Source organism: Lithobates pipiens, unplaced genomic scaffold, assembly GCF_037356315.1.
Source record: "Lithobates pipiens isolate NorthernLeopardFrog02 unplaced genomic scaffold, aLitPip1_a1.2 Scaffold_13, whole genome shotgun sequence".
Lineage (NCBI taxonomy): Eukaryota > Metazoa > Chordata > Amphibia > Anura > Ranidae > Lithobates > Lithobates pipiens.
The window spans coordinates 372,088,217-372,102,590 of record NW_027507718.1 but is presented as its reverse complement, the minus strand read 5'-3'; the positions used below and the strand labels follow the sequence as shown (position 1 = coordinate 372,102,590).

Sequence of the window (14,374 nt, the reverse complement as noted above, 5' to 3'; positions counted from 1 at the left end):
ATGGTAAATATCTCCTAAACTGTGCAAGTTTAGGAGATATTTCCAGTACCTACAGGTAAGCCTTATTATAGGCTTACCTGTAGATAAAAGTGGGGTAACTAGGTTTACAACAACTTGAAGCTGATATATTTTTGTTAGGATCTTCCAGGACAGCAGGAGGAATTAGAATGTTCTGTTGTAGAGGTCTGGTGTAAAACTGATTAAATGGAAATGTCTAGAAGGCAGCTACTATTGGGACTCTCGTGCAGAACTAGAAGTTGGATTGGTCCTGGAATGTAAATCTGAGTTTGGGAGCAGAGAGTCAGAAGTTTTCTTGAGGTTTAGTTTGAACTATCTATAACACAGAATATGTGCCTACTGTTCCCTCAATAGGGGATTGTCCATATATCTCAAATGAAAATTTACTGGGAACGCAGTATGGATAGAATGGATTCCAATAGCATGGTGACCACTCAGGGGACTGTTCCTCTTGCACTTGGTATTCAATGCAGTATGTTTTGCTGCTTAACCAACTTTGTTTCTTATGCCGCATACACACGATCAAACAATCCGTGTGTGGGCTCCGGCTGACATTTTTTTACCCAAAAGTCCGGCGGACTAAGAAAGTAGTTTTGCACCAAACTATGTGCAAATATGTGCAGAGGATGCTGGGACTGTGACATCATAATGGGCGGGGACATCATCCAGCGGTGTCCCTATATAAGTCGCCGCGCGCCGCATGCCTGTCATTGTGGCCAGAGACAGCGACGAGGCAACAGCTCAAGAAGAGAAGAAGAGAAGACGGCGACAGCGGCAGCGGCGACAAAAGACCGGGCCACTGCTTGTAAAAGAGCTAGAAGAAGGCGCGGAGGCCCGGCAAGAAGAACCGAAGAGGGAGACAAGACCCCCGAAGTAGGAAGAAGACCCCCGGGCGTCGACGAAGAAGAAAGCCGGGCTCCTCCGCTAGTAAAAGCTAGCAGAAGATAGCGGAGGAGTCCGGCAAGAAGACCCCCGGAGCTGTGCAATAAATTATTTTTAAACCTTGTGTGTTTTTTTTTTTTTTTTTCACAGGTGAATGGGTAGGGGTACATTGTACCCCAAACTCATTCACATAGGGTGGGGGGCTGGGATCCAGGGGCCCCCTTATTAAAGGGGGCTCCCGGATTCCGATAAGCCCCCCGCCCGCAGACCCCGACAACCAACGGCCAGGGTTGTTGGGAAGAAGCCCTTGTCCTCATCAACATGGGGACAAGGAGCTTTGGGGTGGGGGGGCACGTGGCCAAAGCACCCCCCCATGTTGAGGGCACGTGGCCTGGTACGACTCAGGAAGGGGGGGGCACTCACTCGTCCCCACCCCCTTTCCTGACCGGCCGGGTAGCGTGCTCGGATAAGGGTCTGATATGGACCTAGAGGGGGACCCCCACGCCGTTTTTTCAGCGTAGGGCTTCCCCTTTAACTCCATACCAGGTGACGGGGCTTCGCTAGTCCCGGCTACCTGGAGCCACGTTCAAAATGAACGAACTTTCCTCCATGTGTGTGGACGAGTCCGTTCATTTCAAAAATATGGCGGATAGTCCATCGGTAGTCCGGCAGACTAAGTCCGCCGGACCTAGTCGCCGCAAAAGTACCATGTGTGGGCAGGTAGCTCGTTCGGAAAGTCCGGCGGACAGTCCGCCGGTTTGTCAGCCAGACTAAGTCCACCGGATAGTCTGATACGTGTGTACGCGGCATAACAAACAGAAGAAACGGGAACATGCTATCCCATGTAAAAAAGGTTGTGAAACGGCTGGATCTGATTGCTATGTGTATTGGTTCCAACGATCAGTAGCAGACATCCAAGGCAACAAGTGATAACCTGAGCTATATATTGTTTAGCCATACCCTATCTCTCACCACAGAGAACAGAGTGCACTCAAAATACTCCATCCAGCAAGTTATGCTACATTTAATTCCTCAGCATATTAACCCTTTCCAAGAAAACACCTGCAAAAGGAGGAATGGTGATGCTTAACTACTTGTGATCGCCAGGCTAATCCTGATATTTCTCTCCTACATGTAAAAATCCACATTTGTTGCTAGAAAGTTACTCTCAAATGTATATATTTAAGTAAAGGCATACTCCCATGGAATGGCCACAAATCACAGTATTTAAAAATCTCCATGAGTGGGCGCTAAAAAAAAAAGTTGTTTTTTTTAGGTTGTTTCTGTATAATTTTTTTTCAGTTTTTATTGCTATTACAAGGTTCTCTTCACTATTCTACTCTATTAGACCCCATATCTCTCCTCTGTCCTTAAACGCATCTGGTCAAACTGAGATCGGTCTGTCCAGATGCTGACACAGCCCTTGACGGCTTGTTTACATCTGAACAAAACTAGAAGTGACAAAATCCTCATTGCTTCCAGTTTTTTAGACCATAGAAATGATCAGGGAACTTCTGGTCATATCTATGGTAAACCGGCGAAACCGTCAACTTCAGTCCTGGGCTCCCTGGTGGAACAGGAGAGCCCAGAAATGCTGTCGAAGATGACAGAGGGGAGGGGCCTTCTGCCATGTGTTAAAGCAATCTAGTGGCTATTTAGCTGCTTTACATGAAAGAGCATCAAAAAAAATATTAGAGTCTTGACTGCCGCTGCAGCCATGGCCCCCCGGTATAACCACTGAGGACATATGGGTACATCCTGAGGGTTGGAAGTGGTTGAAGATTCCAAAAGATATAGTGGCCCTGATGATTTTCCCAGACAGAATACTGGCACTGGGTCACACCAGAGACTGTGCCACAACCCTGGACCTGCTACAAGTAGAGCTCAGACCCTAAGGCTACTTTCACACTGGGGCGGAGGGTGTTAGAGGTAAAGTGCCGCTAATTATACTGCTGTTATAGCGGAGCTTTTCAGCCACTAGTGGGTCGCTTTTAACCCCGCTATCAGCCGAATAAAGGGTTAAAAGCGCCAGCAAAGCACCGCTGCCGAAGCACTCTGGGCTCTCACACTGAGGCTACAGGGGAGGCGTTTTTTCAGGAGCTTTACAGGTGCTATTTTTAGCCCAAAATGCACCAGTGTCAAAGGGGTCTTTAAGTGATTGTAAATGATCACCTTGTAAAACAAGCCATTCAGTTTAAAAATAGAAATGGAAGGCAAAACATTTTTTGTATAGCTATAAAAAAAAAAATACATTATAAATACCCCTTTTCCCCTTTTTATAAGTGATCACATTGCCTCTGTTCTCAGCTGCATAAGAGCTAGGAGGAGGAGAAGTGGCAGCACACTGAACTTTCCAGTTAATGACTGTGCAGCGGGGGAGTGTCAGGACAATTCTATTCATTGGAGGAGAGCAATGTGAGTTCCCAGCATAGCTAGAGAACTGACCACGGAAAGCGCTCCTGCTTAGTGTAGTCAGTTTTCAATAGGAAAGCAAAGGGATTAGCAGGAACACCAGGAATTTCATTTTTTTTTTTCCGGTTTCCACATTTTTTTGTAGGTAGCAATTTAACGCAATTGTCTATGAAGAACTTAAACATGTGTGCCTTAATAAATTAGTGAAGCAGCCTCTGATGGAACCTGATTGGCTAAACCACTTTAGTATGACAGACAGTACAGTAATGTGAATAGAAGACAGACAACCTTGGGATTGGATTAAAGTTGTGTTGTATTCAAAACATGTTTGTGCAGCATTATAGCTTCACTGAAGTTTGTGAAAATTATGATTGACAAAGGAAAGTTATAGCTTCACTGGATTCAGTGAAAATCATGAAAGCCCTGTAACATTTTATTTGGAAATAATCATTTCTCAGCGTTATATCTTGTTCTGAAAGGATATCCTCTAGATTAAAATGCCAAGTGTTATATTATGAATAAATCATCTTGTGTTCTCAGTACAGTATGTGTTCTTTTCCTTGGAATGTTACCTTTTACACAGAGAGCCTTCCCAAAAGAAAGCAAGTTGCTGAAATATGTAAATCCCTGTATCAACAAAGATACCACACTAAAAAAAACTCTGTTCAGACTTGTAAGGAATTATCAATTCTCTGCAAAGTTTGTCAGACTGTGACAGACATGACTAGTGAGTAGTGATAGCTTCTCAAGAATATTTTATATCCTGTATGTTAAGTCTGATCACAGGAGATCGGGTTATATGTTGGATGCCTTTTGAGGGGGCAGTTTAGTCCGTGTTTTTTTTCTTTTTTTACAATAATATTCTGAATACAGGTGTAATAAAAACACCTTGCAGAGTTTCAGTTATCATGGACATCGAAATAACTTTTTTATCTTTTAATATATAGGTATGAGTATACTTTAATACAAATTCTTGTATTACAGGTACTGCAGGTGTTGATGTAGACGATTTAATCTTCTCAGTTGTGCTAACTCTTGTGGGATTAGACTAAAGACTCGTACACACGATTGGATTTTCAGCAGGGAATTGTGTGATGACAGACTGTGTGCCTAAAATCCGATTGTTAGTACACTCCTTCAGACAATTATTGTCCAACTTTCGGCCAATAAATGTTAGTTTAGTAAATTTTTGTGGACAGTCAGATTTTCGTATCGTCTGTATACAAGTCCGTCACACAAAAGTCCAAAGTACAAACACACATGCTCGGAATCAATGCTCGACAAACACGACATTAGCAGAAGATGCCCAAAGGCTGGTGCTCAAGAGCTGAAATTCCACGTAATATGTCACTATGTTTGTGTTTTTTGGCCAATAATTGTGTGTCGTTTGTATACAAGTTGCACATGCCATTCGGACAAAAGTCTGATGCTCTGTTGGCCAACAATCCGATTGTGTGTACGGGACTTAAGTTCACAAAGCAAACAAATCAGAAAAGGAATCCTTATCCTTATGTTAAAAGAAATGGTCATGTCATGGTAAAGCTGAACTCCAGGCAAACAGATAAAATACATAAATGGGAACTGTTATTTCCATCAAAGGAATTGCATTTCTCCATATCTGTTTATGAGATTTACTCAGCTTTGTCAGACAGTATAGCTCTGTCTGGCAAGAAATTATACCCGACTTTTCCCTGCATGCACAAATATTGAATACCAAAAGTGAAAAACTAAAAATAATCGTAATATAAACACGCAAGCTATAAAGAATAAATGTAGCAATATCCTATATCTGCTTTAAAGACCATAACACAAAATAAATCCCTGATGAATTTGCGTGATGGTGACGTAACATGTAGGGCGTGAGTGAAGGCAGATGTGAACCAGAAATGATGTATGCAAAAACGCATCCTGGTACCTCTTATGCCACGTACACATGACCAGACTTTCCAGCAGAAAAGGTGTCGACAGTCTTCCAGACGGAGTTCCGACGGAGTTCCGATTGAACGGACTTGCCCACACAAGAATGGACCAAAGTCTGTTAGTTTTGAACGTGATGACGTACGACGGGATTAGAAAAGGAAGTTCAATAGCCAGTAGCCAATAGCTGCCCTTGCATCATATTTGGTCCGTCGGACTATCATACAGACAAACGGTTTTCCCGATAGGAATTGATTCCGTTGGACAGATTTGAAACTTGTTCTATTTCTAAGTCCGTTGGAATTTTTGAAGAAAAAAGTCAGATGAAGCCCCACACACGATAGTAATATACGACGAAATGTTTCTGTCTGACGTTTATTGCCAGAAAGTCCGGTTGCGTGTACGCGGCATTAAAGTGGTTGTATAGTCATTTTTATAAGTCTAACCTACAGATAAGCCTATAATAAGGCTTACCTGTAGGTAAAAAAAAATACCTCCTAAACCTGTACGGTTTAGGAAATATTCCCCTCACAATGCGCTGCTGACTGCAGCGGAGCATGCCCACAGGGGATTCTCGGCTGAAAGTCCGGCAGACGCCAGACCCTGCCGGAAGGAGATCTCCGTGCGCATGCGCGGGAGTGACGATATCACGGCTCCGGCCACTCACATCATATGATGTCCTCCCATGATTGTACCCTGACACAGCTGATCACAGATAGGGGTAAAACGGCTTTTTGGACACAACTGATCACGTGGTAATCAATGTAAACACAAGAAAGTTCCTTGTATTTCATTTCCTCATGCTAACAGCGAGAGGATAGTCGATAACCAGCTTGTGTAAAAGGGACTTATAACCAAGGCACTGATTATCAGTGTCCTGATTATCAGTACAGTCCCAACAGTGCCCAGCAGTGCTCCTCATCTTTGTTGCTTATCAGTGCTGCCTATCAGTGCAGCCTATCAGTGCCACCTCATCAGTGCACATCGTGAAGGAGAAAAATTACCTGTTTGCAACATTTTATAACAAACTTTTTTTTTTTTCAAATTTTTGTTTATTTAGCAAAAAATTAAAAGCCCAGAGGTGGTTAAATACCACCAAAAGAAAGCTCTATTTTTGTGAAAAAAAAAAAAAACAGTTTCATGTGGGTACAGTGTAGCATGACCGCACAATTGTCATTCAAAGTGTGACAGCGTTGAAAGCTGAAAATTGTCCTGGGCAGGAAAGCGGTAAAAGTGCCCAGTAAGCAAGTGGTTAATGCATTTAAGAAAACAGGTGAATGAATATATTGTACATTTGTGGCTAAACTGTAGAGGCAGAGGGGGGTGAATCAGGGGATGTTGAGATGAGTCAAGTGGCTCTTTATAGTTTAGTAAATTGTATTTATAGCCGAAACGTTTTTTGTTTTGTTTTGAATTGAGTGGAGAAGACTTAGAACCACTGTCAGATTTTACTGCTATGTGAAGCCCTTGTTCTCAAACATTCTGTTTTTCTTCACCAGGAATTGAGGCAAAATCCTCGAAGCCCTTGTACACACGGTCGGAGAATCTGTTGGAATGAGTCTTATCGGACCGTGTCGTCAGATAATCTGACTGTGTGTGGTATGCATCGGACTGATTCCGTCCGAATCTCCGTCCGACCCAATTTTCCAACATGTTGGAAATATTTCCCGACCAACTGGGCCGGACGGACCTAATCCGATCATGTGTAGAGCATTTTGATCGGACCAAGTGCCACGCATGCTCAGATCAAATTCCTACATCAAAGCTATTGGCTACTAGCCTGAATGTAGTCCCGTCATAACGAAATTACGTCATCACGTTCTGAAAGATCGGATTTTTTTCGCCAACTTGGCCCGACCGTGTGTATGCAACAGTTTTGGACACAATCCGTCGGACTAAATCCGACGGGCAAAATCCGACCGATTTGGTTGGCAAAATCTCCGACCGTGTGTACGTGGGCTTAGTCATAGAGTTTCCTCTGTATAAAGCAGGGTATACGTGGACTGAAAATACTAGCTGACTTTCGGACCGTGTGTGCCACTGTCTGTTCAACAGAGACCGGTCTAACCAGCTTTTGTCAAATGGTCATGCGGGAAAACCAGCATTTGATTATTGCTTGCAAGTGCTAATCTGTGTATACTGGTGAATGGGAGGGGAGGGAGTCCCCCGGTCTCCCCTGTCAGAATGCAAAGACACAGCAGGAAAAAGCTTGTGTTGATGTGGAGATCAGGTTCTTTCGTTCAGGCTACTGGTTGAACAAAAAAAAGTGTATACTCTGCTTATGACCATATGATACCTAATTACAACCCTATTAGCACTGAAAGACTTTTTGCTGTATATATATATATATATATATATATATATATATACATATATATATATATATATATATACTTTGTAAGGATACAGCAGTGGCCCAGTGTAGTATAGTATCATGTACATATTTTTTACTTGGTGGACCATAGCAAAGTCAGCTTTATTTTTCCAATAAAAAGCCATAACAACTGATTTTGTGCCTTCCCATTCCAGTAACTGTACATAAATAATGCGCACATACATCATTATTCCTGAAATGGGGTGTTAAATATCCTATGGGTTATTTCTACATTAATAGGCTTCATACCAGGGGCTATTGTATATATGTGTAATGTTCCTCTTATAGGTCTTTAGCGGCTTAGTTTTCAATCAGTAACATTTTTAACTTGCTGTGCTCTGTAGGCAGTCTCTGATTGCAGGTCCTGTATTGGAAATGGCACTAGAAATGAATCTATGATGAATGTATAGCAATTACATTCCCACATTTTCTATTTCAGATTTCGGTTATTAGAGGAACATATATTGGCCTAGAACTCATGAACAAGAAGAATGGAGGTCAAGGAGGTGTCATAATCAACATATCATCTCTAGCAGGTATGACATTGCCAATAATAGGAGAAAAGGTTTGTTCACATGTGCAGAATACAGTACATGTTACAGTGTTCAATACATGAGGAAGATTACTGTGCCAGTCTTTCTCCTTTTTCCAAATGATTATAATGATAATGGTAAGCACTTTTCCCAAATTCATATTCTGCAATCAGCCCATATTTAGTGGTACTTGTAAGGCAAAACTCTATTTAAACAGCTAAATTGACAGTTGAAATGTGTACTAAATGCTTCTTTTTTTTTTTAAACATGAGAGAGATCAGCACTAAAATAAAATAAAAAAATGGGCAGCTTGCAGTAGGTAAATATACAATACCCAAACAAACTGATTAGAAAAACAATGTAGCTCCTCTAAAACAGAGTATTACAAGCTTAAAACACAAAGCTCAAAAAACATCTGCAATTCTACAAAAAAATCTGTGTAAATAAAGTCCTAACTGCGGCGGCTGGTCGGCAAGCGGTTAATTAAAAAATATACGTTTTTGTGATTAAACCGGTCGGGTTAGGAGCTGTTTCCTGCTATCACGTTTGTTTGCACAGTGCCTGGATATCTTAAGGCGGCCTCCTATATTGTACACAACACTGGTTTTACCTGTACTAATGTAAGTGCAATACTTTATATTAAATGAACATTTTGGGATTTTACACTATCTGGCGTCTTTCATTTTATGATCAGTCTGATCGGGTGGATGAAGCTTGGTTTGAATATCCTGTTTATGACCTGTTTGGTCTGAGGACACATTTCCATCTGATGACCCCTGCAAAGATTGTTACATCAAGCCTGTTTGACCCTTCATAATAAAGGATGGTGACGGTGCATGCAGGAGGTGGAGTTTTTTTTTTTTATTCAACTGCTTAGCACAGATTTGTGTTTTCTACAGTTGAATTTAATAACCCAATATGAGATTTTTGTTTAGCGCATCATTTTTTTCTACATGTTGTTTATTGTGATTTATATCTCACTTTTGTGGTGCCGCTTAACAATTTACACTGTAATGGCGGTGATTGACATTATTTATTTTTATGTTTTTACACATGTGCAGTATTTGTCCTTTATTTAGTACCTAAAAGTGGGCAATGAGTGTATATTGAGGCTTATAAAATCTTCCACTTCCATAGTTGGCCATCCTGTGCAAGAGTAATTTGAGCAAAGATGTAAACAAGCCATGATTACAGATGCATTTTGACTTATATAAAAATTATAAGGCTGTCAAACCAGCTTTTAACAAGACGTGCTTGTAATCAAACAAATACCATACCAAATACCATTAAAAGCTCAATTCACTTCTAGTCCATTTATATTGGTTTCAATCTCAAACCCAATGAAGAGGACAGTTTCGGACCCCAGATTGCATTTTTATACTTTTTTGATTGCCCCCCCTGACCTTTATTGGAATAAAGTCTAAATATCTGAACCTTTTAGCAGTGGTGTGGTGTTTCATTTTACATTTTTGTAACATTGCAGATGCATTTTGACTTGCATAAGTGTTACATTTACATAATATAGATTTTGTTTGTTGAGATTACCCTAGTTGCAGGGGTCTCAAACTGGCGGCCCTCCAGCTGTTGTGAAACTACAAGTCCCATGAGGCATTTCAAGGCTGACAGTTACAAGCATGACACCCTCAGGCAGAGGCATGATGGGACTTGTAGTTTTGCAACAGCTGGAGGGCCACCAGTTTGAGACCCTTGCCATAGTGCATATTTGTGGCCAGCTGTGCTGAGAATGTAGGCCTAGCAGTGTATGAATAGGTTGGGCTTTACCAAACATTTGCACATACACCACAGTGTTTTTTTTCCAAGTTGGGATTCATAGCAGGAAGCCCTAACTGTCACAGGGCCACCACATGGGGTTGTAGTTAATAACAGATATAGAAGTGCCAAAATTGTTACATATTCATGTTATACAATAATGTGTATGAAAGGGTAAACTATTTCTCTCAGTCATTGTTTTCTAGATCCTATAATTCAGTCATTATTAGACTAAAGCTTTATAAAAAAAAAATAAAAAAAATCATGAAACACACACATGTATGTGTGTTTAATGTATGTCCAACTCTGCAGTCGTACTACAGCATACAGAGGATGCAGCTGCTCTGGGTCCCATAAAATCGGGGCTAGACAATCACTGTTGCTTTCCTTAGGGCCTGAAAATGACAGTTTTACATGAGTTCAGAAGGAAGAGCATGTGTTCAAATGTCACACTAGAGAAATATGGCTGTTAGCTACACACCTACTCCATATGATCCATATGTTTACTTACAGTATCTCACAAAAGTGAGTACACCCCTCACATTTTTGTAAATATTTTATTATATCTTTTCATGTGACAACACTCAAGAAATTACACTTTGCTACAATGTAAACTAGTGAGTGTACAGCTTGTATAACAGTGTAAATTCACTGTTCCCTCAAAATAACACACCACACCATTATTGAGCACGCTGGCAACAAAAGTGAGTACACCACTAAGTGAAAATGTTCAAATTGGGCCCAAAGTGTCAATATTTTACGTGGCCACCATTATTTTCCAGTACTACCTTAACCCTCTTAGGCATGGAGTTAACCAGAGCTTCACAGTTTGCCACTGGAGTCCTCTTCCACTCCTCCATGATGACATCACAGAGCTGTTGCATGTTAGAGAACTTGCACTCCTCCAGCTTCCATTTGAGGATGCCCCACAGATGCTCAGTAGGGTTTAAGTCTGGAGACATGCTTGGCCAGTCCATCACCTTTACCCTCAGCTTCTTTAGCAAGGCAGTGGTCATCTTGGAGTTATGTTTGGGGTTGTTATCATGTTGGAATACTGCCCTTAGGCCCTGTCTCCAAAGGGAGGGGATCATACTCTGCTTCAGTATGTCACAGTATATGTTGGCATTCATAGTTCCCTCAATGAACTGTAGTTCTCCAGTGGCAGCAGCACTCATGTAGCCCCAGACCATGAAACTTCCACCACCATGCTTGACTTTAGGAAAGACACACTTGTCTTTGTAATCCTCACCTGGTTGCCAGCACACACGCTTGACACCATCTGAACCAAATAAGTTTATCTTGGTCCCATCAGACCACAGGACATGGTTCCAGTAATCCGTGCCCTTTGTCTGCTTGTCTTCAGCAAACTGTTTGGGGGATTTCTTGTGCGTCATCTTTAGAAGAGGCTTCCTTCTGGGACAACAGCCATGCAGACCAATTTGATGCAGTGTATTGTCTGAGCACTGACAGGCTGACCCCCACCCCTTTAACCTCTGCAGCAATGCTGGCAGCGCTCATATGTCTATTTCCCAAAGACAACCTCTGGATTTGACACTGAGCACGTGCACCCAACTTCTTTGGTCGACCATGGTGAGGCCTATTCTGAGTGGAACCTGTCCTGTTAAACCACTATATGGTCTTGGCCACCGTGCTATAGCTCACAGTTTCAGGGTCTTGGCAATCATCTTATAGCCTAGGCCATCTTTATGTAGATCAACAATTCCTTTTTTCAGATACTCAGAGAGTTCTTTGCATGAAGTGCCATGTTAAACTTCCAGTGACCATTATGAGAGAGTGAGAGCGATAACACCAAATTGAAAAAACCTGCTCCCCATTCACACCTGAGACCTTGTAAAGCTAATGAGTCACATGACTCCGGGGAGGGAAAATGGCTAATTGGGCCCAATTTGGACATTTTCATTGAGGGGTGTACTCACTTTTGTTGCCAGCGGTTTAGGCATGAATGGCTGTGTGTTGAGTTATTTTGTGGGAACAGAAAATGTACACGATTATACAAGCTGTACACTCACTACTTTACATTGTAGCAAACTGTAATTTCTTCAGTGTTGTTGTATGAAATAGAATAAAATATTTACAAAACTGCGAGGGGTGTACTCACTATTGTAAGATACTGTATGAAGAGAGCAATATATTAATGAGCATGTCCATAAAAGGACCATTTATGTAGGCAACATCCTTATGTTTCATTATACGCTTTTCACTTTACTAAACAGACAGAAGATAATGCCAGAAATGTTTCCTAAGTCAGTTTAATAAATATACTGTAAATCACAATTGTAATCAGAAACACGTTTTATTTGAATAAAGTGGGATGTTCAGAAGAATAAATGCTTGAATCTATGAAATGTAAAGATATATATTTGCTACCTAATATTACTCCGCTACAATTTATTGCCACATAATGTTAGAGTGATACCACTGAAAATCCATCAAGAGAGACAAATGGATCCACATGCTTATCTTTTAATTACAAACATTTGGATATAGAGACTTATATTATAGTGCTCACTTTCCAATTATGCTTGTGACTGAAGGTATTTGCAGTGAATGTAGACAAGGACTGCCCCATCTGTGGTGTGTCTTCTCATTCAGCCCGAGTGAATACATTGCTTTGCAAAGCTACAATAAATTATCCAGGTTATAAACATATCACACATCTATTCTCTTAAGGCTGGAACCATAATTCATAGTCCTTTAATTCAAGTCCTGCATCTATTTTACAGCTCTTTTTATTTGAAGGGCCAGCATATTTAGTATATTTTGGCAAATTTTGTAGCACATTTAAAAATTAAAAATGTGCTAATAATTACGTTGTTAAGTTTTAGATGCCCCCCTCAGTCTGCTCCATTAATTTTCTCTCATTAACCCCTTCCTGAATTTCTATGACAAGTAAAATAATATTATGTTGTTATTTTATTTAGGACAGCACTAACAGATTACACAGTAATTTACAAGATGAAGGCAGACAGTGCAGTAATGATACGATTCAAGACGAGGATTACTAGGGCCCTGCTCAGCAGAGCTTACAGTCTAAAAGGGAGGGTCACATGATACAAAATGTAATAAATTGTGAGGGATGATCTGATGAAGAAAATAAAAGTTCAGTTATTAGGAAGAGACAGGACAGGCTTCTCTTAGCCCTCGTACACACGGTCGGACATTCCGATGGAAAATGTCCGATCGGACCGTGTTGTCGGATAATCCGACCATGTGTGGACTCCATCGGACTGTTTCCATCGGAATATCCGACCGACAAAGTTTTAGAGCTGGGCTATACAATTTTCCGACAACATGATCCGATCAGACTTTGTCCGATCGTTTGTAGAGAATTCCGATCGGACAAAGTGCCATGCATTCTCAGATCAATTTCCTAGACCAAAGCTATTGGCTACTAGCCTGAACGTAGTCCCATCATAAAGAAATAACGTCGTAATAAATTGTGAGGGATGATCTGATGAAGAAAATAAAAGTTCAGTTATTAGGAAGAGACAGGATAGGCTTCTCTTAGCCCTTGTACACACGGTCGGACATTCCGATGGAAAATGTCCGATCGGACCGTGTTGTCGCATAATCCGACCATGTGTGGGCTCCATCGGACTGTTTCCGTCGGAATATCCGACCGACAAAGTTTTAGAGCTGGGCTATACAATTTTCTGACAACATGATCCGATCAGACTTTGTCTGATCGTTTGTAGAGAATTCCGATCAGACAAAGTGCCACGCATTCTCAGATCAAATTCCTAGACCAAAGCTATTGGCTACTAGCTTGAACGTAGTCCCATCATAAAAAAATAACGTCGGATTTTCTGACAACTTTGTCCGACCGTGTGTATGCAACACCAGTTTCGGACAAAGTCCGTGGGACAAAATCCGACAGATTTTGTTGTCAGAATGTGCGACTGTGTGTACAAGGGCTTAGGACTGTACAAAGGTGGACAGAGTAGGAGGTAGTCAGACAGATTTTGGTAAGGAGTTCTGGAGAATGAGGCTCGGGAGAAGTCCTGGAGGTGAGCATGGGAGATAGCGATGAGGGAGCTAGGGAGCAGGAGGTCTTAGGATGAGTGAAGAGATGTCATGATTTGGTATTTTGAAAAGTTTAGTGTTATAGCGTTGTGGGTAGCTTTATAGGTTGTTGTTAGTATTTTGAATTGTATTCCTTGAGCAAACAGAAGCCAATGGAGGGATTGGCAGAGAGGTGTAGCAGACACTGAATGGTTGGTAAGGTGGATGAGTCTGGCAGCAGCATTCATGATGGGCTCAAAGGGGGATGTTTTTCATGTATCTTTTGTAATTTAAAGTGAATCTGTTTAAAAGTTTATCTATACCCTAAACATTTTCTTTTTTTTAGTTTTGGATGGAATGGGAAAAGGTTAGAACCCCTCTCAGGGTTTACTGATATTTTGAGCTCTGTAGAGAGATTTCCCCTAACATTTTGTTTTGGGGGAAA

At 41.3% G+C, this 14,374-nt stretch overlaps 1 protein-coding gene across 1 annotated transcript in view; it reads left to right on the top strand.

Moving 5' to 3' along the window:
* Positions 1–14,374, top strand: part of HPGD (15-hydroxyprostaglandin dehydrogenase) — a 121,142-nt gene that overhangs the window by 61,248 nt on the left and 45,520 nt on the right. The window contains exon 4 of the mRNA XM_077477222.1: positions 8,043–8,139. Within this exon, the coding sequence (XP_077333348.1) occupies positions 8,043–8,139 (97 nt within the window). The remainder of the gene's footprint in view (positions 1–8,042; positions 8,140–14,374) is intronic.